The sequence below is a fragment of the Acomys minous genome, assembly GCF_964271855.1.
Source record: "Acomys minous genome assembly, chromosome: 14".
NCBI lineage: Eukaryota > Metazoa > Chordata > Mammalia > Rodentia > Muridae > Acomys > Acomys minous.
In genome coordinates, this window is record NC_140496.1 from 72,420,868 (window position 1) to 72,445,685 (window position 24,818).

The 24,818-nt window shown below is 42.3% G+C and overlaps 1 protein-coding gene across 3 annotated transcripts; it reads right to left on the bottom strand.

Annotated features, from left to right (window-relative positions):
• Positions 1-1,082: 1,082 nt before the first annotated feature.
• On the bottom strand, positions 1,083-23,164 carry RTCA (RNA 3'-terminal phosphate cyclase). 3 transcript variants are annotated; one of them, XM_084756037.1, is made up of 11 exons: positions 22,973-23,161; positions 22,763-22,863; positions 21,838-21,981; positions 17,818-17,941; positions 14,783-14,841; positions 12,670-12,811; positions 11,076-11,200; positions 9,107-9,165; positions 6,151-6,245; positions 5,123-5,227; positions 1,083-1,442 (listed from the first exon to the last, which is right to left on the bottom strand). In XM_084756037.1, exons 1-11 carry the CDS (start codon positions 23,015-23,017, stop codon positions 1,341-1,343), a joined length of 1,101 nt encoding a protein of 366 aa, XP_084612163.1. In that variant the 5' UTR covers positions 23,018-23,161; the 3' UTR covers positions 1,083-1,340. The 3 variants fall into 3 exon arrangements, with proteins under 3 accessions (XP_084612163.1, XP_084612164.1, XP_084612165.1); XM_084756038.1 differs by lacking the exon at positions 21,838-21,981 and having other exon boundaries at positions 22,973-23,164; XM_084756039.1 differs by lacking the exon at positions 22,973-23,161 and having other exon boundaries at positions 21,838-21,996.
• Between the last annotated feature and the right edge of the window lie 1,654 nt (positions 23,165-24,818).

Consider the following 24,818-nt stretch of genomic DNA (forward strand, 5'->3'; position numbering starts at 1 on the left):
GCTTCCCTCAACACTGCTGACCCAAAGGAGAGCCAGACTTACTGCAATTCTAAAAGCTTTACTCTAAAAACAAAATTACCTTATATCTTAATTATTACAGAAGTGAGCAACTTACAATGCTTACTTGCCTTGTGCATATATAAATAGTCTTCATCTATGAAGCAAACTGTACCTACTATCCAAGGCTGTAGAAACCATTGGCAAGAATAATGGCCATGCTATGCTCCCAGTAGATGAGCAAAACATAGATTTGCTCCATAGATACAAATTCAAGACTCCCTGGATGTATTTCAGCACCCTCTCTGGATTAACTTGGACAGTTTGACTTATCAGCAGGTAAGGTCCAAGACAGATCCCTCCACACTGACACGAACTACACACACAGCGCTGACATAACAGCATACCGAGCAGTGCTCTCGTAGCTGCACCCTCAGCTGTTTCCAAGGAGCAGGGAGCAATGTTAACCTAGATGCTGGCTAGGGGTAAAGCAGAGGGTGATGGCGGCACAGTTCTGTTCCACAGGCACTCAACTATTCTGGAACACTCCAAGCCAAAGACAAACATGCTTGGGATGAATGTAGCCAAATCTGCTAGGGTTAAAATGATGTGCTAATATACTTAACGGAAGCACTTCTCTTGGGCACACCTGAATGGCCAGTCCCACTGCTCCTGCCCACTGGAGCCCTTATTATTTCCAGTAAGTGTCATTTGAATGCAAGCATTGTGATGCTACAACTATTGATCTGATAACCAAACAGCTACAAAATGTGTAATGGCATGTAAGTGGCATATATAATATTGATAATACTGGAGAAATAGATGATTCAGGTCACAAGTGGGACAGAACAAAAGGTGTGAGATTTTTTCATGTTACTCAGAAAGAAGTTGTATACAAAACTGATGAGTTATTTATGTTGAATTTTCTAGATAATATTCCTGGACTACAGTTGACTCTAGCTCAACTACAGAAAGTGGAAACTGCAGGTAAGGACACTAGTACACACAAATTACGGATCAAATCTATGTCCCTGGTTTAGTTTATTCCTGGTTTAGTTTATTCCATTAAAAAAAGAAACAGGTCATACTAGGGGTATAAACAACATTTTATTTCAATACTTTAATATTGAAATGAACTATTATACATATCCATCAAGTTTTATCTTTCACTGTCTGAATTTCAGGAGATATTCAACATGAATTTAACATGATGAAGCATTCTCAGCAACTGAAAGTACCATACTTTACATCCTAACTGAGAGTCCTGTAATAGCTTATCCCCTGCATTGCAGCATGTATGAAGAAAGTTAGTGCAGCATGGAGGTACAGCTTAAGTAAACACCCTAGAGATGTGGATTTGCCATCCCAATTCCTTCACACTCGATGATGTAAGTGTCCTTAGAGGCATCTTCTTCTTCTTCTGATTTCTTCACAGTAAATTTGGCCTGAAAGCAGAGAGGATTAGTGTGTAAGTATGCACGAGAGGACAGAGGGACAATCCTAGAATTGAAGTTAAGGAACAGTTACTGTCAGACCCATTTATTGAAGAAGGTACCCACATGAAAAGAGTGACTTGTGAAGAAATTCAAAAGCTTATTTTATTCTAGGACTGTGGTTCTTGTTCACTGTTGTGGAGTCTGTCAGAACCGAGAACCAGGCTCTGCTCCACACCCACCGACTAGGAGCATGAGGCGTGTGCAGCCAAGGCAAGCGTAGATTCTGGAACATTGACTGTTGCTGTTTACAAGGCACCTTTTCTCTTCCCTTTTGTTTTTCTAAAACATAGATCTGAATCATGTACCTGTCAGTATGACAGTAAATTTTTCCTACCGATTTAATTCTGTAAAGATATAATTCAAGAAGCTAGTCCAGGGTAGCTGGGGTAGGTGGGGCAGAGGGGCGGTGATTAATACCCTCCATCACTGAGCTCACCGCTCTAGTTCTCACTTGTTAGCTAAAGCCAGCTTTGAACCGTGTGGTCTCTGTCACCGTGCTCTGGAAGTATCCTTTTAAAGGCAGATGCAGTTCCTTTTTAACAAAACTGAATTTAAGTCAAAACAACTGAATAGGCTTAAGATTCAGGCAAAGGGATTTCAGGTATGCCTTAAGTTTTAGGAGTCTATAAGATACAGTTTGAAACCATTATTTTGTGGTCTTACTCCCAGCATTGTTCAAAAGCTTTCAGTGTCTGTAGCAGTGCACTGTACACATGGACATCTAAAGCTCACTGTGGAAAGAGCAAACACTGAACACAGAACAAGGGAACCAAACTATGTAATTATGTGTCTGCACTTCTCAAATTACAAACATGAAAATATGAAACACAAGTGGTAAATAGGGTATCATTTCAAGTTTATGCTTAAGCCTAAAAGATGATATAGTTGAAGTCTGTGATTTTTACAGATGAGCTTATTTGCTCCAAAACACAGAAAGACAAAGATACTTTGGCACAAGTCACCCAGTAAAATACAACAAAGAGCTATGCGTGGGTGGTACAGCCCATATGCAGGAGGCTGAGGCAGGAGAATCTTGAGTTTCAAGCCAGCCTAGATGACACTTAGTAAAACCCCTTTTCCAGAAAAACATTTCCCTTCTCCTCTCGCCCTATCCAAACACACGCAGTTGAGTAAGAAACAAGAATCACAAATCCCCAATTCAGGGTACTTTCCACTGTGCACTCACTCCAAGTAACATGTAACTGGCTACGAATATACTAAGTACTGTAAAACTGAAAACTATAATGAAAAACTTGGTATCAACTAGCAAGGACACCAATCTATGAGAGAAAAGAGACATAACTGTAAATATAGCATAAGAAGAAATAAAAATAAGTCAAGGGGGCTGAAGAGATGAGCACTTACAGGCACTGGATGTTCTTACAGAGGACCCAGAGTCAATCCCAGCACCCACAGGGAGGTTCACAAGCTCCTCTACCTCCAGGTCCAGAGGGTCAAACACCCTCTTCTGGCTTCCCAGGGAACCAGACACAAATGTGGCACAGAGACATAAACATTGGCAAACCATTCATACATATAACATAAAGTAGAAATGAATTTAATAGGATAAAACCCAGTGACAGAATGTTTACACATGTGCAAATCATTGGTTTGGAGTCTCAGGACAAAACAAAAACAAAAACAAAAACACACAAACAAAATCACCACTAACAACAACAAAGGGAATCAAGATTATAAAATAGCTAATTCATTCTTGTCTCAGACATAATTTGCCTTCGATTCTCATCAGGCCTTTCCCAATTTAAATGAAACCTATCTATCCCTTATAAAGACAGCAATCAAAAAGAGCAGAGGCTGTGAAGCACTGTACAGCAGGGCAGGCAGGTGCCAGGGCTCTGCGCGCCCACACAGCTGTGATGCTTCAGGTCTCGTCAGCTGGTGAGCTGTGACAGAGGACGGAAAGAAAGCATCCGAGACAGCGTCTTATTGACAGCACTGTGCCCTTCAAGCCCTGAGCCTCTGGACCCCGCCTCCCAAGTGCTAGAAGTAAAAGCATGCACCACAAGCCTGGCTCATTAAAAATATTCTTTTCTTTTTTGGGGGAGGGAGGAGAGGGAGGGTTTAGACAGCATTTCTCTATGTAGCTCTGGGTGTCCCAAAATTAATTCTGCAAACCAGGCTGATTTTGAACCCCGAGATCCATCTGCCTCTGTCCCCTAAGCACTGGGATTAAAGGTGTGTACCGTCACATGCCTCAGGGTGTATTCATGTATGTGTGCACTAGTTTGTTTGTATTTCTCATTCTGTTTGCTTCTTTGTTTGTTTGTTTTGTTTTTTATTGTTTTTTGTTTGTTTGAGACAGGGTTTCTCTGTCACACTGGCTGTCCTGGACTCTCTTTGTAAACTGAGCTGGCCTTGAACTCACAGAGATGGGCTTACCTCTGCCTCCCTAGTGCTGGGATTAAAGGCATGCACCACCATGCCCAGCCCATTTTTATTTTTAATTTCTTTTGTGTTTTAGTTTGTTTTATTCTTGTCTATTTTACTTGCTTGTTTGTTTTCATAAGAAAGGTGTGAGTTGTAAGTGTGGGAAGGTGGGAGGATCTGAGAGATAAAAGAGGGGAAACCATGATTACAATATTTTGTGTGAAAATAATCATTTTTAATTGAAAAAATAAAATAAAAAAGACCGTTCTTCAGCAACTGTGATATGGTTCTTCTATATTCCTTGTGTTGCTCTTCTTGTTTTGAAAGAGCCTCTGTCTTATAGCCTAGGCTGGCCTGAAATGTGCTGTGTAGACAAAACCAACCTCTGACTCCCAGCTGCTAGATTACAGGCACTCACTAACATGCCTCATGTGAATTACTTTTATAATTTCAAGAAAGTTAGCAACCTCATAAAACTCGAGTCATAAATCTTACAGAATTATAGAACAGAGAATAAAGCAGCTGGGTGTGGTGGTTCCTACGTATCCCAGCATGCCATAGGCTAAGGCTAGAGGACCACAAGTTCTACTGGTCTACCTAGGAAGTTCAAGGCAGGCCGAAAGACATACTAAGCCCTTGATTCAATAAAACTAAATTAAAACCATGCAAAAGAATAAAAAAGAAATTCCAAAATAAAAACATGCTAAGTTTCTGGAAAAGAAACTGTGTACATTAGTAGTAACAAACAGTGAAAAGCAAGCTGAGAAAAAAAAGAACTAAACAGTGGCTTTATTAGCTAAAGAAGTATTTTGCAAATGTTCTATGAACAAGTTAACATTAACTTCACAGTGAAATATACGTATATATGTATGTATATATATGTATGAATGTGTGTTTATATATATATAAATAAAGTTAAGAGTCCTGAAGAAAAGGTGTAACATGAGCTCACACAGTATTAAAAGCAGAATGCCTTCACTAATGCTGAGGACCATGGAGCCTCAGGGCCTCAGGAGTCTCCTGGTGTGCTCAAAACCCAGGCTACTAGCAACAACCATAGACCTAAAACAATCTCTGCCTCATGTTACTCACTCATGGTATTTATACTGAGTAAGACACGAAGCCGGATGCTGAGGCTGTCAAGAGCCTGCCACACAGAAGGCCCATGAGCAGCATCAGCTGTGAGTGCTAGCGGGTCTCCCATTTACTAACCCAGTCAGACTTTCTAACAGAGCACTCACCTTTGCTAGTTGTTCCGCAAAATGTATAGCAGTCTGTGTGTGGAGTGTGACTGGTCCTGTTTTTATTCTGGAAATTCCATTGGCCAGTGCCATGAAAATAATCAGCTGCCGAACAAAAACAAAGAAGGGCTCACAAATATGCAAATACTCAGAATTTCAAATTCTACAGCTGCTCATACGGAAAATGCTATTAGAAACCAAAAAAGCTTTAGAAATAAATTAAAAGAATAATTTTTATTTTCTTTATGTTTCCAGAAGCTTTAGATGGTGACAGTGTGTGTGTGAACCAGAGTCTGTGGCTTACTAAATGCTTAGCAAGGCTGACTTTAAAAATTTTTCATTTCAGAATCAAATAGAAAGCTGGATGTTGATTCAAATAATGAGACCAAATATTTCTGCAAGCTGGCCTATATGGCAAGTTTTCTACTCTTCTAAATTCCATTTTAAAAGGTAAAGGGAGACTAAGAATTCCTGAAAATATGTACTTAGGCAAGAAGGAGATGACTAAACATAAGGAAAACTGTCCCAAGGAAATGGTGAAGAAATCTTGAAGAGCACTTCCTCTCCTCCTTTCTTACTGGTTCTGAGGATCAGCCACAAGACACCAGGCATGTTCGGCAAGAAGAGCTCTGCCCCTGAGGCAGCCCGAGAACACATTTCTAAAGTAGACTGTGACTAGAGAGGAAGATGTGGTAGAAAGGAAAATACAGACAGCGAAACATTCAAGCAACTCTTCTGCCAGGCCTGGTAGTGCACACCTGCACTCCTAGCCCTCAGGAGGCCGAGGCACGACGGAGAACGTGAGGTTAGAGAGTGAAGAAGCTACAAGTAATCAACAGCACTTCACAATGTGAACACACTCTTGAGATCAGCCGAGTGCGTGCGTGCTGGAAATGCCTTGCATTGAGACCAAGAGAATGAAACTGAAGTGTCTGAATACTTGATGCCACAATTAAAGACATTTGTATGCAACATAATTATGTTCACACCTAGCAGGGAAAAAGGATTTGATCTGAGAATGTCATTACCTGGTCTTGTAGATATTCATCCACAGTGCCACCATGCCTAAGATTTGCTAATAACATTTCAGCAGCTTCAATTCCAACCTTGTCTGCATTCACACCTAAAACAGGCATAATAAATAATAAAGAAAATAATAACAAATTACTCCAAGTCACCAAGTTTAACAACTAAATAAGGTGACACACAGTTGAAATGCCAATACTTGGGAACCTAAACCAGAATTGTTCCAAGTCCTAGGGCAGCCTAGGCTAAAGTGAAATTCTGTCTCAGAAAAAAAAAAATCAAAAAGTTTAATTGGTACATCTGAATTAGCACTGATGTAACATTTATTTTTTAAGCTTCTGAAGTTAACCAATGAATTTTTCAGAAAGGATCTCATGCTATTTATAATCTTATGAAACTTTAAAAATGTCAGTTGTCGATGGACAAGTGAAGGAAAAATAGGTTGTTAGTACCTGCTTAAAAAATACTAATTTTGGAGCCAGTGAGATGGTTTAACGGGTAAATGCACCTGTGGCCAAGCCTGATGACCAACTTCAACTCCCAAGAAACACATGGTGAAAAGTGAGAACTGAGTTTAGAACAGTGTCCTCTAACGTGTGCTCAATGGCAAGTATTTCTGAAACACTGCTCATGGGCTGGGGGCGTGGCTCAGTGCATGAACAGCTGCCTTGCACGTGTGAGGCCCTAGCTTACCCAGAACTATGAAAAACAAGTACAAAAACAAAACAAAAAGCAGATGTTGGACATGGCTACATTGTCAAGAGCACTGGATGTTCTTCCAGAGGACCTCGGTTCAATTTCCAGCACTCACACAATAGCTCACAACTGCTTGTAATTCTAGTTTAGGGGGGATCCCATGCCATCTTCTGCTCTCCCAAGACACTAGGCATGAAAGTAGTACACAGACATACATGTAGGCAAAACATTCATACACATAAAGCAAAATAATTTAATTTCTTAAAATTAATTATAAAGCCAGTTTATAACAAAGTTATAATCCAAGGCTATGCCTGTTTCCAATCTAAAACTTGTGATTTACACAAATTAGAATTAGTCACAGATCACTTCATCAGAATTGAAGGATTTTCAGTATCCTTTTAAGAAGAAACAGCTAATATTGCCAGATCAACCACTGAACATTTCGTCCCCTTCACTGCTAAGCCCAGCATGCAAGGAGGCTGGTGCACGAGGCTTGAACTTCAGGTTGGCTAGGGCTTTAGATCAAGACACCATTTCACATAACAAGTCCCAAACAAAAGAATCTGAACAGGTTCTAGCTCATTTTAAGTCATACCCTTGCTCTCCTTCCCACCTTCCCATGCATCCTAACTCTTCAGCAGAAAGGCGAATACAAAGTAAGCCTACCAGAAGTCCTGAACCCTAAGTCTCCTAAACACTCAGAACAAGGCTAACTTGGTTTGCATTTTATAACTTTACATTTACTGGATCATATATATGATCAAGTACACATATACGCATAACACACATACACACACCGTGAGAAAACTGCCCAGAAAAGTTGTATACAAAATCATCTTTGCATGAGACAACCAGACAAATCTGCCAGGGACCAAAAGGCCTGAGGCCGACCCCCACCCATTCAGTATTTGCAGCCAACATCCTGCTGGGCCACTCATTAGGTATGCAAGGCATCCGGCTTAGTCCTGAGAAGACAGCGATCTGATCCTAAGATAACCACAGAGACATCCTGCTTTGTCTCACCTGGAAGACCCCTCCCCTTGCTAATGTTCCCGGGGCTCAACCCAGAAGATTTTGTACGTTTCCACTACTCTCCTTGCGTACCCCCGCCCTCCCTAAAGCAGGTTTTAAAAAGCCTGCCATTACCCTCAATAAACGGCTCTTGACAAGCAACTGTTCGCTTGAGCTCTACGTCTCTCTCGCCCATTTCTTTAAATACAGGTTGTGACCCCCCTTGGCCCCCCAATAACTGACCAGCTGGACTGGTCGGTGGACTAGTTATCGTTACATGGACTAGTTTACAAATCTACACTGTGAGGGATTGATTCTATTGGGGAAAAAAAAAAGCCTAAACTTTTCCAAACGTGAGTTATCATAAAAGTTAAAAAGAATAGCGCCAGGCACAGTGTCGCACGTCTTTAATTCCAGCATTCCAGAGGCAGAGGGAGGCAGATCTCTCTGAGTTTGAGGCTAGCCTGGTCCACAAAGTGAGTCCAGGAAAGCCAGGCTATTACACAGAGACATCCTGTCTTAAAAAAAAAAAAAGGAAAGAAAGAAAAAAGAGAAAAGAAAGAAAAAGAAAAGACAAGCGGAGAAATCTGTACTAAGGACAGACTAACCAGGGCATGGTGGAGCACGCCTGCAATCTCACCACTTGGAAGCTAAGACAGGCAGATTGCCAGGCTGCATAGCGATTACCAGGCCAACCAGGGCTGATCTTGTCTCAAGAAAACTGGATAGATTAATAAAATAGAATTAAGACTCAATAGCCATGACAGCCCAAAGCCATGCTAACATAAAAACAAGCAAATAAACAGATAAATAAATAAATCCTACATTGTTTCTAGGCAACCTGCTCAAGTACTATGTGGGTATGTGTGTGTAACAATCTCTTCAGGAGTAAGGCTGGCACTGTGGAACTGTGGGTATTTGGAAATGCACGCACGCTGCAGTGCTCATTACTGAGGCGTGGCACCTACAACTAAACACTGAAGTGGCTCAGAAATGTACATAGCATATAAAAATGCTCACGGCTGGTGCGCCTAGGAGAGGGTATATAAATGACTACTCGAGGCTGAAAACTTGTCAAAATACAAAGTTGGAAGAAACAAAAACTTCAATGAACTCTAAAACAGAATTAATTAGCTATCTTTTAAATGTCAGTCATCCTTCTGCACAATGTATCCTAAGCAGATAAAGATATTCCCGTGAACATTCCCGTGATAACGGGAATTACACACCCCTTTCCCTCATGTATACCTCTTTTGCCAAGCGATGATCCAGCAAACAAGCAGCCAGTGGACGTCTCAGCAACAATGCTACATAGGGGGAAAAGGACAATTACCCACACTTTAACAGTCTAAGTTCCTGTAAATACAACACAAGAGACCAGCTACTGTTAAAAAAGCAAAATTAAATGTGGTCACCACACAGCAATAGTGAGCTCCTCCCACAGTCAAGTCACTAGCAATCTCCCTTCAGCCCTCATGGGGCAGTAGGATTGCTGTGGTCAAGGCCTCAGCAGAGTCTAGTCTACTCGCACGTGAAGAATGCACCACCCTCCCTACCATTTATTCTGTCATTAGCACTAAGTGGTTACAGGCACACAGTGGGGCAAGCACTCTATGGTTGCTTTAAATAAAAAGGTCTTCCTACAGACTTGATTTTTGTTCTGTTTATTTTAGGGAGTACTATGGAAAAGAAGGCAAGCACTTTCAACTTTGTTTCTGAATAAAGTGTTTGAAATATAAGTATCCACAAAATACTGTTCTACACTTCAAAAACATCAACTAAAAACTTTTTGTAGGGCCTGACATGGTGGGCACACCTTTAATCCCAGTACTTGGGAGGCAGAGGCAGGCAGATCTCTGTGAGTTCGAGGCCAGCCTGGTCTACAAAGCGAGTCCAGGACAGCCAGAGCTACACAGAGAAATCCTGTCAAAAAACAAAAACAAAAACAAAAACAAAAACCAAAACCAAAGCAAAAAGACAACAATATAAAGCAATCTCATACTTAAGGTATCTTTAAAAAACTGGAAACATTTCTGTTAGTGTTAGTTTCTAAGACTACTTTCTAACTAGCTTAAATATTTAAGGGGCCTATAGAGAAGGCTCAGTGGTTAAGAAAACTGCTCTCCCAGAGGACCCCAGTTCAGTAGGCAGCGCTCACTTACGGCAGCTCCCAACTGCTTGGAACTCAGCTCCAAGAGACCTGATGCCCTCTTCTGAACTCCACAGATGCCTTTACTCACATGAAGACATGCATAATATAACCACAATACTAAAATAAATCTTTTTTAAAAAGTAAGTTCATTATAACTGTGCCTCAATATTCATGGGGAGTTCATTCCAGGAGCTCCATAGGATACTGAGATCCAAGTCCTTTATTTAAATGGTACCTATCAATCGGCATTGTAATTCCAGCACTTGGGAGGCACCAGGATTGCTGAAAATCTGAGGCTAACCTGGAGACCCTGTCTCAACAAACCAAATAACATGCTAGGCATGAGGCACATGCCTGTACTCCCAGAAAGGAAGCAAGAAGATCATGAGTTCAGGCAATCCTTGGCTACACAGCAAACTCGAGGTCAGGCTAGACTACATAAGATCTTGTTTCAAAAATCAAAAACCAAAAAGAAATGATGTAACACTGATACCAAACTTAAAAGCATACCCTCCCATATACTTTGAAGCATCTCTAGATTACTTGGAATAGTATTGTAATGTACATGTTTTGGAATAGTTGTCACGGTGTACTATTTAAGGAATGACAAGGGGAAAAAATGTCGGTATGCATTTAGAACATAAACTTTTTTTTCCAAATACTTTTAACTGGAGTTGCTTGAGTTGTAGACATGAAACCAATAGATAAAAGCCTACAAAGTACATCAGGAAAAAAAACCCTACAAAACCAGAATAAGCATTTGTTTTCCATGGTTTGCTTTTATGTTTTGCTTTAAGACAGCATCTTGGTAAATAGTCCTAGTAGCCTTCAAATTTGCCTTGCAGATAAGGTCTAGGCTGCCCTCAAATTTATGATGCTCTTGCCTGGTCTCCCGAGTTTGAGAAGTACAGCCATGTAACACCAAGCCTCAAGCAGAGGACTCACACTAAGTCACTGAACTGTTGCTTAGGTAGAAATGTCCTTACAAATTTGTTGTAGAACCCTAAATCGAGCAAAAGCCCTTTGACTTCAAAGTTTCAAATAATTCTACGTCTGTGCTCTCACATGATTCCACTCCCGTTGCCAAAGGCTTGGTCCCTGGCCTCCTGCACAGGCTGGATGCTGACATACAGGTCCCGGATCTCCTTCCTGATGCATCGCACAGCTGCCGCAGCCATGTCTTTTGCTACCTATTTTGGCAAACCAGAAAAGGAGAATAAATTTGTCACCGGATATTTGGACAATTGATTTCAGTCTTTCAAAATCATATAAACATATTTAAATTTTTCATACGTTTTCAAACTTCTAGAGAGCTCTAACTTTTAAGAAATATTTAAATAAAAAGACATTCAAATTAAGTTCTGGGGAACTGGAGTGATAGCTCAGCAGTTCAAAGCACTTGTTCGTACAGAGGAGCTGGGGTCAGCTCCCAGCACCCACATGGTGGCTAACAACCATCCCTTAACTCCAGGTTCAGTGGATTCGACATCCTCTTCTGATCTCTGCAGGCCCAAGGCACACATATGGTATACATATATACATGCAGGCAAAAGTCATAACACATAAAGACAAAACAAATTGGGGGCTGGAGCAATGGCTCAGCAGTTAAGAACACTGGCTACTCTTCCAGAGAACCCACATTCAATCCCAAACACCCATATGGCAGCTCACCACCATCTGTAACTCCAGTCCCAAGGGACCCAACACCCTCTTCTGGCCTCAGAAGGCACAGATGTACATGCAGGCAAAATACCTGACCACAAAAATAATAAAACAGAATTTAAGAAACAAATACATAGGGGCTGGAGCGATGGCTGTGATAAAGAGCACTGGCTGTTCTTCCAGAGGACCAGGGGTCAATTCCCAGCACCCACACGGCGGCTCACAACCATCTGTAACTCAAGTTCCAGTGGCCCTGACTCCCTCACAAAGACATATTTGCAGGCCAAAGGCCAGTGCTTATAAATAAATATATATAGAATCTTAAAAATAAGTAAGTTTAAAAATTTTTAGTTACTTAAAAAAAAAAAGTTCTGCCAGGCAGGGTGGGACACACCTTTAATCCTAACATTTGGAAGGCAGAGACAAGTGGATCTCTCGGGGTTTGAGGCCAGCCTGGTCTACACAGGGAATTCCAGGACAGCCGAGCTAGACTGAGAAACTATTAGTCATAGTTGCTAATAAGTGTTTTGAATAATATAATGTACATACAAGCAAAGCAATTTTTACTGATTCTAAATAAAGGTAATAAAAATTTTTTCTCAGATTGGGCATACAGCTCAGGTAGCAGAGTGTGTGCCTAGCATACATAAATCCTGGCATTTACTTGGGCCTGTAAATTCAAGGCCATCATTAGCTGTATCATAGCTACATGAATCCTGTTTTGAAAAAAACAAAATAACATTTTGCAGACAGAGGCAAGAACAGTACTGAAAGTTCAAGACCATCTGGTCTACCCAGTAAGATCCAGGAAGCGTGGCCTATTCTTCAGACCCAGTTTTAAAACAACAAAACCCTCAAAAGAAAGAAAAATAAACAAGGAAAATCTCAAGTTGTCTGAGACTCTTATTTTGAAACTAAAGAAAGTACTCTCAAAATTTTCCATATAATAGTACTATCAAGGCGTCCATATACTTCTAAGAGCATTATGACAACTTACTTTTAGTGGCAAAACACCGGCAACAAAAGCTCTCCCATAAATCTTAATCACAGAACCACGATCAGTCAGATTTATTGGGTCCAACTGTTTAACTGGTGACATTCGGACAATCACTTCGCCTCCCCCTTTTGGGTAATAGCCCCTAGGAAAAGTAGAACAAATACCTACTCCATAACGAGTACATGACAGAGTAAAGCTTAACAATTCATTACTGTAACAGAACAATAGCCAAAGATACTTAATTTGTGGAAAGTCATAGAAAGGCCTAAATAACACCTGCAATCTCAGACGGCCACTCTGTGGTTGTAAGATCCACGTGGCTACTGAGATCATGGCAGAAGTATAGCTCCGAGGTAGAGTGCACACTGAGCCTGTGCACGCGAGGCCCTGGGCTCACTCTCCCGGCTCCATGAGACTATTTCAAGTGCTCGGCATGAACAGAACAATGACTACCACTTCGGATAGTGCAGAGCATTTTTCTTCTATAGCAACTTCTCCTCAAGAGTGCTGTCTGGGAGCAAGCTCTCCCACACTGGCTCTGCGAGGTTCTCTTTCCTAGGCCTAAAGCAACAGCTGGCACATGACAGGCACTCAGACTAATACCTGAGGAATATCTAAGCAACTGGGGTACAATATAGCTCAGTTCTAGTCATTTACTGCAGATGCTGAGAATTGCTGGGCTTTTATCTTCAAGAATCTCAGCCTGGTTAGGAGATGACGTAGTTTACAATCAACAAAGATTTTAAGTATGGCTGCAAAAAGGGTCAAACAGATGAAGAAGAGTGAATGCATTTACAAAAATCCAAATAACTTTTTAAAACTTTAATTTATTATTTATACAGTATCCTGCCCACATGGATGCCTGCAGGCCAGAAGAGGGCACCAGATCTCATTATAGATGGTTGTGAGCGACCATGTGGTTCTGAGAATTGAACTCAGGACCTTTCGAAGAACAGACAGTGCTCTTAACCTCTGAGCCATCTCTCCAGCTACTCCCCCCAAAATTTTATTTTCTATTTTTAAATATGATTGCTAATTTTTAATGAGCAGGGGATAAACAACATGAATTTTAGAGTACAAAGTAGTTTAAGACTGCGGGTAACTTACCAAGTTAGACTGACTATGACACCTTGAAAGTAGAAGGAAGATTAAATGAGAGGAAAACTGGGACAAGACCATAGGGTATTAAGCCCCATGCAGAGCACTTCCCTCTTGATACTGTACAGCACAGAACTGCAGCCCTAAAGGCTGGGCTTTCTTAGGAAGGCAATCCGACTGCACTGTGGAGCAGTCTCTTTTATGACCACATGGTGCCTAGTGCATTGCCACAGTGACCACATTGACTGTTAAGAGGCACGGATAATGCAGGGGGCATGGAGAACAGAGGCATGGAAAACACAGCATGGAGAACACAGGCATGCATAGCATAGGGGTGGATAACACAGGCACAGATAACCCAGGGTGTATAACACAGGCATGGAAAACACAGGCATGGAGAACACAGGGGTGGAGAACACAGGGGTGGAGAACACAGGCGCGGATAACACAGGCGCGGATAACACAGCCGTGGATAACACAGGCGTGGATAACACAGCCGTGGATAACACAGGCGTGGATAACACTAGCTATGAAGCCTTCCTCCTTGTAGAAATCCCATGAAAATATTTCTCTCAAGAAACAAACAAATACCACAAATACCACTGGTAGCTGGCAAGGTCCCATAACTCTACAGTATATATCTTTAAGCCACAAAGTACAATTACTTCCTGTAAGAAATTTATCACAAAACACAATGCATTAAGAATATCAGAGTGCTGGGCACAGTGACACACGCCTTTAATCCCAGCACTGGGAGAGGCAGAGACAGGCAGATCTCTGTGAGATTGAGGCCAACCTAGTCTACAGAGTGAGTTCCAGAAGAAACAAGGCTACAGAGAAACCCTGTCTAGAAAACAAACAAACACACACAAAAGGAGTATCAAAGTAACAGTTCTCTAAATCTAACTTTTCCACTCTTAGAGAGGCTAAGGGCTGAGGAAGTAACTCAGCAGCAGTCACTGTGATGGGTGCCATCAGAAGGAAGGGGTGGGGCACTAAGAACTGAGTAGCTTACCTCATCTTAATGTCACAATTAAATGTGAAACCAAATTTCTCAGCAATTGGCTTGAAAACCTGAAAAAGTCAGTTGTTACTTTAGCCATCAGATGCACAGACTCACCAAGTTAAATTACTAAATTAAATTACGCTAAGCAGTGAGCTAGTCAGTAGGTGATAGAGATACACAGGGACAGAAAGTACTGAGAACAATTCTATTGTTCAAACAACAACAAAAATAACCTGTTACACAGCTACATGTTTAATGTTTAGTTAAACAGGACTGTATAAGTCTTTCTAATAAAAAGAACAGCAGCTCCACACACCTGATCCAGGAAGGCAATCCTCCCTGACAGTATCAATACAGTGCACACTAAACGCCATAAGAGGGCGCTGGGGAGCAGCCTTCCATTATACATTCTCAATTTTTTTCTTTAAAGATTTATTGTATACAGTATTCTGCTTACATGTACCCCTGCAGGCCAGAAGAGGGCACCATATCCCATTATAGATGGTTGTAAGCCACCATGTGGTTGCTGGGAATTGAACTCAGGACCTTTGGAAGGGCAGCAGGCAGTGCTCTTAACCACTGAGCCATCTCTCCAGCCCGTACTCTCAATTTTTAATACTGTTGAAATTTTACTAGCTATAAAACGCTTTACCTTTGCTGTTTCTCATATTAGACACATGTTTTCGTGGCATCCTAAGTTCTTCCCAAGCAATCTTTAGATGACACGGCACCTGAGCAGAATTTACTAGATCATCCTCAGCCTTCCTAACGCTACAACCCTTTAATACACTGCCCCATGATGTCGCGGTGGCCTCCCACCACAAAGCCATTTCAATGCTACTTCATAACTGTGGTTCTGCTACTACTGTGAATTGTAATGTAACTATCCATATGCAGAATATCTGATTTGTGACCCCATAAAGGGGTTAAGACCCACAGGTTGAGAACCACTGCCGTAAGGTGTCATGCATGTGTATGTGATACAATGACAATCACAGTTCATACAAGGCTGTGCTCAAGTATCTGTAACATTCTCTTCCGCTGGATTTTATAAGGAGTAGGTTTCTTCTATGTGAATTACTAGATAAAGTATCTTTTTGTTTGGTTTGGTTTTTTGAGATGGTGTTTCTCTGTGTAGCCCTGATGCCCCTGATCTCTGTAGACCAGGCTGGCCTACAGAAAGACGTCTGCCTCTGCCTCCTTAGTGCTGGGATTATAGGCGTATGCCACCACCCACCTGGCGGCAGGTGACTTTCATTACACATGTCAGCATGCTGATTAAAAGATGTCAGTGTTCAGAAGGAGACAGTATTTAAGCTGAAGCCTACAAATATACTTGAGATCTACCTGGGAGCTCCACTCACTTCTCTAGGCTATCTCCGTATGTGCAGCAGGTGTAGATGGAGTTACTTTTTTTTTCAAAGACGGGGATGCTGATGTAGCCGAGGGCAGAGCACTTGCCTAACATGTGTAAAGCCTTGGGTTTTTCCCCAAATAGTTCAACTCAAGTGGGGGGAGGGGTATAAAGCACAAAGGTTATCTAGGGCTGGGTAGGATGCAGCTCTCACAGGGTAACAAAATAGGACAGGGCTGAAGAACATTTTGGTAGTCTCTGCCATCTTAGTAGTAGTGAATTTGTTCAAAATTGCTGAAAGGTGGAAGGAACTCAAGTGGCCTTCAATTCATGAGGAGACAGATAAGTTTGTTCATTCACAGAATAAAACCACTTAGCCTTTACTGCAGGAACACTGAGTCTCAAATTTATTATGTAACTGAAAGAAGCAGATCCAGGAGCTGGCAGTGGCGCTCAGTGGGTAGTGCGCATGCCTGGCACACAGGAGTCTATGTTCACATTCATAAACTGGTCATGGTGGTACACACTTGTAACTCTGGCACTCTGGAGGCACAACCAGGAGGATCAGGTCCAAATCATCCTCCCTACATATGGAGTTTAAGGCTAGCTTAGGATATGTAAGGCCCTATCTCAAAAGAGAGAGAAAAGGCCATATTCTACGGCTATATTGAGCATAGTACTTTATTTGATATTGTAAAAAAGGCAAAACTAAACGACAAAATAGCATAGTGATTGCCAGGATTTGTGGACAGAGTAGCTACAAAGGGTTTGTAATTTTATTTATTTATTTTTAATAAAATCATTCCACATCTTAGTTGTGGAAGTTGGTTCATAGGTATATATTTGTAGAAAATTCCTAAATTTATATTTAAAGGAGTACATTTAATTGTAAAGAATTGTGTCACCATAAGCCTATAGAAAAAACACTAATACAGATTGATTTTCCCTACCTGAAACTGCTCAGAAGCAGCACCACTTTGAGCGTGACTGTTTCAGAGTCTGTAGTACTTGTACACACATGATGAGATGCAAACATGAAGTTCACGCATGCTCACACGTTATATACAGAGCCTGAATGCCACCTCACAGTGACCTGAGCACCTGTGCTGTGATCGCAGCCCATCACATGAAGTCAGGTGGGAAATGTCCCGCTTGTGACAAAATGTTGGTGCTCAAACAGTTTTGAATTTTATAATATTTTTTAAAATTGTATTATTTGAATGTGGGGGGGGCGGTATGTGTGTCACTACATTTGTTTGGCGATCAAGAGTATAATTTTCAGGAGTCAGCTCTGTCCTTTTTTATGTTCTGGGGGCTGAATTCAGGCCATGAGCCTTGCATACTAAGTAATTTCACCCAGTGAGCCATCTCACTGGCTCGGGTTCTGGGACACTTCGTATTTCAGACTAGAGGAACTCAACCTGTACCACTTTTCTTCCCTATCAGCTTGCCAATACTAAAACAAAAATAGGTTATTTATATGATAACTGATACAATTTACATAGTTATACCTTTAGGTCCTTAAAAAAAAAAACTCAGTATGAACACTAGCTTAACTCATAATGTAAACCGTAAAATAAACCTAATTCTGTTCCCTCTCCTGCATTAGAACCAGAAAACACACATGAACAAGAGTGTCCATGAAAACACTCCGGACATATTTAAACAGTGAACACGAGGTCACTCTTACCATCATGGTGTAGTCAATCTGTGGTGCCATTTCAGCATTAGTCCCGCCTTTTAAACGAAGTTCCGACGGAGAAGCAGCAAACAGAACACAAGGCATTGAAACCTGCATCAAGAGGCACACACTCCTAAGGAAGAGGCAGAACATGCTTAACTGGACAGTCTTTTGAGTCTCAGAATAGCTCTACTCATTACTGCACACCAGTGTGACTTGGAAAAGTTAGAAGCCACTGCAGTGTCTGAAGGGTAAAATCTTGACTCTTAAGGAAGTAATTCAAAGTAGAAAGACAATAAGCAAACTGCATTGAGGTAATAAGTCAATGGTAAAAGGCTTCAGCCTCGAATATGGGAAACCTTGGTTGAGTACCCTACACCACCGGGTGGGGGGACGGGGGGAGGTGGCCCAGCAGTAGTGGCACATGCCCTTAATTCCAAAACCTGGAAGGCAGAGGCAAGCAGACCTGAGTTTGAGGCCAACCTGGATTACAATGTGAGCTACCAGGGCTACACAGAGAAACCCTGTCTCAAAAAACCAAAAGAAAAAAAAAAAAGAAAGAAAGAAAACCTTCAAACATTTTCTAAAAGTGTTCTTGTTTGTTTACTTGTTTGTTTGTTTGTTTGTTTTGAGACAGGGTTTCTCTGTGTAGCCTGGGCTGTCCTGGACTCACTTTGTAGAGCAGGCTGGCCTCGAACTCATCGATCTGCCTGCCTCTGCTTCCAAGTGCTGGGATTAAAGATGTGTGTAAAAGTGTTCTTAAAAGCAGCAGTTTATAAAAATGCGTTCAGAACAGCCAAGATTAGAAATACTCACCACTTTTACCTGGGTTGTTACCATTCAAAAGACACTATCCAAATATCAAGTCACAGGACTGTTCCTACCACACAGAATTTGTGACAGGACAGTCTTTTACAAAGACTGAAAACCGAATGTTTAACATGGACTTTTCTCTTTATAGCCAACATGAAGAATCACAAAACTGAGTTACAGAATGTAAAGTGTTTAAAAATGAAGTGTTTGATCAGATTTATTATTATTATTATTATTATTATTATTATTATTATTATTATTATTATTATTATTATTATTTTGAGACAAGGTTTCTCTGTGTATCCCTTGCTATCCTGCAACTCACTCTGTGGACTGGCTTCGAGCTCACAGAGACCCACCTGCCTCCTTCTCCCGAGTGATGAGATTAAAGACCTGTGCACCACACCCAGCTTGGTCAGATTTTTTTAAATGAATGATTATCGCCCTTCTTTAAAATGACAACAATGACATTCCTAGGGACAACAATGACATTTAAAGGGAATTGGAAATAGCATCTACAGGGGCTGGAGAGGTGGCTCAGCAGTTAAAAGCATTGGCTGTTCTTCCAAAGGACCTGGGTTCAATTCCCAGCAACCACATGGCAGCTCACAACTATCTGTAAGTCCAGTTCCAGGGGATCTGACACCCTCACAGACATTTATGCAAGCAGTGTACATAAAATAAATGTACACCAATGTACATACAATAAAAATAAATAAATTAAAAAAAAGAAATATCATCTACAATTAAATGAAATTAACATACTACAGATACACATGTCCTAAACTATAAGGTCTCTAATTGCTATGCCTGAATGCTTCTCAAAGGCACTCTGCTGTCTGTCTGTCCTTGGTGTTAATACTCTTCTAACAAATCTATTACTCAAAGGGACACTTTAAGTCTGGATTACTGATAAGTAGTCTCATCAATCTCTAAATATTCATTGGCTGAGTAATGCATGTAGCATCACAATAGAAAATACAGGCAAAGTAATATATTCTCCAAAGAGGTGGAGTCTAGGAGCAAACAAACCAGTCTGTAACTTCTGTGCTGCTGTTCATGCTCTCCTAAGCAATCCAACATTTAAAGAGCTTACGTCCTCCTGAGTAAAGTTACAAGAGTGAGGAACCACAAGCCCAGGACAAAACTTACAGTACTGCAACCACAACCAGAGAGACAACGGCGTGAGTGTGGTAAGTAGTGAACTGGGCTTTCCTGCTAGGACTCTACTACTGTTGCACTTCTATGTGGAACTGGACTCTCAACCTCAAATTTAATCCTCTCCCTTTCTAATCTATCAGGAGGCAAGGGCTGGAGAAATGACTCAGCCAGTAAAGCCATCTGCCACAAGGCTAATGGCACGCGTGACTGCCACGGGTTGTCCTCTGACCTCCACACCCACTCAAAGGCTTGCATGCACACATGTGAGTGCATGTGCACACACGCACACAAATACAAATAAATAAATGAAATTTTTTAAAAAATTAGGATGCTTAGCCAGGTAGTGGTGACGCACACCTTAAATCCTGGCCCTCGGGAGGCAGAGGCAGGGAGCTCTCTGTGGGTTTGAAGCCAGCCTGGTCTACAGAATGAATTCCAGGGCTACCCAGTAAAACCTTGTTTGGGGAAAAACAAAGCAAAACAAAAGAGTTAAATTCTAATGCCAGTTTTTACCCTAACTCCAAGACAGTGGCGAATCACTTAACACCAGTGGAATTTGACTTCCTAAGTCACACCATGGCAGGTTTGCATTAATGTTTTCTCTTACAACTTCAAATTCTATGACTATTTTAATTTTTAGAAGATAACTGTGACTTTTTCTTCTTTGTTTGTACAAAATAATAAATAATGTGCTAATGCTACGACACCTCAAATTCTTTCCTTAGGAAAGTTCTCAGTTGACAGATGTCATTTTATACCCAATCACAGGCCCCTTTGCACAGACGTCTACTTAAATTACAGTTCATTGTGTTATTAAACATCTTCCTAAAATAACCATAATCCATTAAAAAAGTTACTTCTGAACAAACTGACAAAAGTTTATAATGTCTTACTTTTTCTTTTCTTTCTTTCTTTTATTTTTTTTGGTTTGTTTGTTTGTTTTTGTTTTGTTTTGTTTTGTTTTTAGTTTTTCTATGTGTAGCCTTGGCTGCCCTGGACTCTCTCTGTAGACCCAGCTGGCCTGGAACTCAAGAGATCTGCTTCCCGAGTGCTGGTTACAGGAATGTGCCACCCCACCAGGCTTCTGTCAAATTCTTAGTAACAAAAAACCTACAGTTTAAAATAAATCCTACTTCAAAAAGCAATCAGAGGCTGGGGATGAGCCTCAGTGGCTGAGCACTTGCCCAGCATGCTTGAGGCACTGGGTTAGCATTCAAATACCAGCGGCAAAGGAAACATGAGCCAAACAGCTCACAAAAGCGATCTACCACTGCTTCCTCGTCACATTCTGTCACTGTGGGGTTGGTTATATGAGGAATACTTAGGAATGGGTTAAGATATCCATTTCCCAGAAGGCTGGGTGGTGTGTCTGCTGGGGGCGTTGCTGTTAGTTTTCTGGTGGTAGAAAGTGGACCTGGCAACTTTTGCATGCTAATCAAGCACCCCGCCACTGAATCAGGAGCCTCAATTTCCCTAGGGCAAAGGGTAGTCAGGATATCTGAACTTTTTAGACTTGAGCATCTTTCCCTCCTGCAGTGCAAGAGATTCAACCCAGGACCTTGGACATGCAAAGCAAGCCTCCAAAATTTTCTAGAGTTACATAGATATTTCACTAAAGCAATAAAGGAAAAACAGGTATAGTGTCACATGCCTGTAATCTCAGCATCTCAGGGGCTGAGGAATTCAACATCAGTGTGGATTATATAGGGAGACCTTTTCTCAAAAAAAAAAAAATCTGGAAATATCAATAACTACAACTGAACAAGTAGGTCTATTATTTATATCTTTTTTTTTTTTTTTTTTTTTGGTTTTTCGAGACAGGGTTTCTCTCTGTAGCCTTGGCCATCCTGGACTGACTTTGTAGACCAGGCTGGCCTTGAACTCACAGCGATCCGCCTGCCTCTGCCTCCCGAGTGCTGGGATTAAAGGCGTGCGCCACCACGCCCGGCTATTATTTATATCTTAAAAGAGAAAAAAAAACTAAAGAGCATTCTCAGGAAGCAACAGAGCCTAGATCTGAATTCAGGTCTGCATGGGGCGTTCGGTGAGACATACCCAGCTGTCTTGGTATCTGCTGTGTGGGTTCCACCTCTGATCTTCTCTGGGGTGAAGGTTATCTCTGTGGAGCCGATTTCTGCCCCCTCCAGGTGCCCATCACACAAATCTCGAACCATTTCCAGTCCAGATAAATGCTGAGGCCTTCAGGTCATAATACTGCATCAAAACGCGTGCGATCAGACTGCCTATACCCCACTCTACGTCACAGTTACACCAGATTCTCATACAGACACACATGCAGGCAAAACATCAACGGACATAAAATAAATATTTTTTTAAAATAAACTAAAACTACCTAAAAGCCACCAGTCTTGCTTGAATTTCACTGCCTAACCAAGCCATGACACCAGGATGGCCTGAATTACAGCTCATCCCTTCAATTCCTATTGAGGCCTCAACATACACAAAATGTGATCGTTTGAAACAGACCCTCTAAAGATAACAGTTAACTTCAAGTGAGGCTATCAGGGTGTGCGCTAATACAATTCGACTTCTATGATTATGAAAGGAAAGACTAATTGATGAGAAGGGCAGGGACGTAATTCAGGGGGCAGACGATTGCATAATTTGGGAGAGGCCTTAGGTTCCATTCCCAGAACCACATAAACTGCACATGGCAGCACACAGCTGGAATCTTCCAATAATGATAATGATGATGATGATGATGATGATGATGGTGGTGGTTATTATTATTATTATTATTATTAGAAGCGCCAAGGAAAATACCATTGGCAAAATGCATGGACATACTATCCTGTTTCAATGCGTCCTAAGGACAACCTGCAGCTTGTCCTAGGGACAGGAAAGGGGGGCACTTTGGATATTGTCCAGAGCTCCTCCGCCCCACAACTAGGGCTCGGATCCCGGGAGTCCCAGACCCAAAGTCTGCGGCCCGGCCCCCCTGCCGGCCCCCCCGCGGTACCTGAGGCCAGGCGTGCTGCGGCCGGCGCGGATCTTCTGCACGCGCAAGGGGAGGCCCAGGAGGCAGCTCAGAGCAGTGGAGACCCTGAGGATCTGGCCACCCTGCAGAGCACCAGGGAGAAGAAACGACAGACGTTTTAACAGAGGCCCGGCCGCCACAGCTCGCCCCTGCCACACCGCTCGCTCTAGTCCCACGCAGCCCTGCACTCACCCCTTCCATGATGCCGCCGTCCACCTCTACCCGCTGCCCCTCCATCGCTGGCACGCGTGGGCCCGGGCCGCAGCGACCACGCCCCGGCTGCAACAGGAACAAGACGAGGCGCCTACAAACCCGCAGCCCCGACACTGCGCTTCCGGGCGAGCTCGCCGGAAGGAGAATGAATTAGCGCCTCCTGGGAAACCGCTCGTGCGAGAACGAATTCCTCAGTGGACCCGGCCCGCGGTCTGTACGCATGCGCTCTGCCCAGAGCGCAAAGAGGCGGCACTTGGAGTAGTCAATTGGCAGGCAACTGACCTAGCCGCAAGGGGATGACACAGCAAAACCTTCTGGTTCCAGAAGACCTTCCCCCACCCCCCACCCCAGGCTGGTATTTTATCTCTACAATCATGTGTAGTTGTGCTTTCTCTAGCATTCGCGGGTACCTGAATTGTGTGATGAAACATCACTGTCTCCTAATCTCAGTACTGTTCTAACGCACAGTAAGCACGTAGATTACTTAAACCAGTCTGGAACATGCTACAAGGTACTAATCAGGGAAGTGCTCATAGCTGAGATTTGGAATGGTAGCTATGGCTGTGTTGTACTTGAGTTGTTACCGTCAGAGCCTGGGCAATGGCAGCCCTAACAAAATGGGTCCAGCCACCCCTCGTCAGTCGTCAATGCCAAAATGAGAAAGAATGAAAAGGGGGGAAAGGACGTCTGTTAAATGTGGTCCTGTTCAGAAGAGGAAGAAGCCTGTCTTCAGGGTCGTGATGTAAAGTTTAGGTTTCAGTAGAGGGCAAAGGTAATGCACAACTAAGTAGTCCTCGTCAAGGTGTGGGCCAGGCCAAAACGGACCTGTCGTTGACTCAGCCTCTCCTGCACAGTGGTCTAGCAGATTTCAGAACTGTGAACTATCTTCCTGGGAGACACACTTTCCCTCTGGCTGCCTTGAGGACTCCAGCATGAGACGCTAAGAGAAACTTCTCTGTCTCATAGTCCACTAACCAAGGGGAGAGGCACATTCTCGTACAGTATGAAGGTGAATTAGAGGCCCAAGAGCCTAAAAGAAGAGATATCAGCGATATAATTTTACAGGCAGGAAATAATGAGACACTGGGGAATGGAAATAAATGTACTTTTTAGACATTAGTTTTTATGTGTATGGGCATATATGGACACACATTCATCTGTGCACCTTATGCATGCCTGGTGTCCACAGAGGCCTGAAGAGGCCATCAAATTCCCTGAGGCTGGAATGACAGAGGACTGTGAGCCACCAAATGGATGCTGAGGATCTGACCTGGGTCCTGTAGAAGAACAGCCACCTCTCCAGCCAGCCCCTGTGATACCCTGATTGTAATACATATGTTAGAATCCTATTGCACAAACAATACTCCTACTCCAAGCAAGCTTAGCCTTTTCATTTACTTATTTCAGTGCTGGGGACTGACGCTGATGTTTCCTGCATAGCAAATAAACATGTTATCAAAGAACTGCCGTCTCAGCCCCAGCTTCTGCTCTCTAACTCCTGCTGTGAATTCTCGGCTCTGGTCTGTTTGCACCATTCTAGCTTCTTTTGGTGGTAGAAGAAAGTGGACAAGATAGAGGTATGCTGTAGAAACTAGCCAAGAAACTGCAGATAATACTGTAACTGACCTTACAGGAATGAGTATAGTCTACAGAGATTTGGGACTGGGATTTTCTCAGAAATTATGCTCATGGCAGAAGGAGTCTAAAGCCTGGTACTGGCCAGAGAGAGCGAGAGAGCTTGTCTTCCTTACAGTTCTGACAGCCGGTCAGACCACCTTGCAGGAGAGATTGGAGCATCAGTGATGGGCCCACACCTTGATTGGAC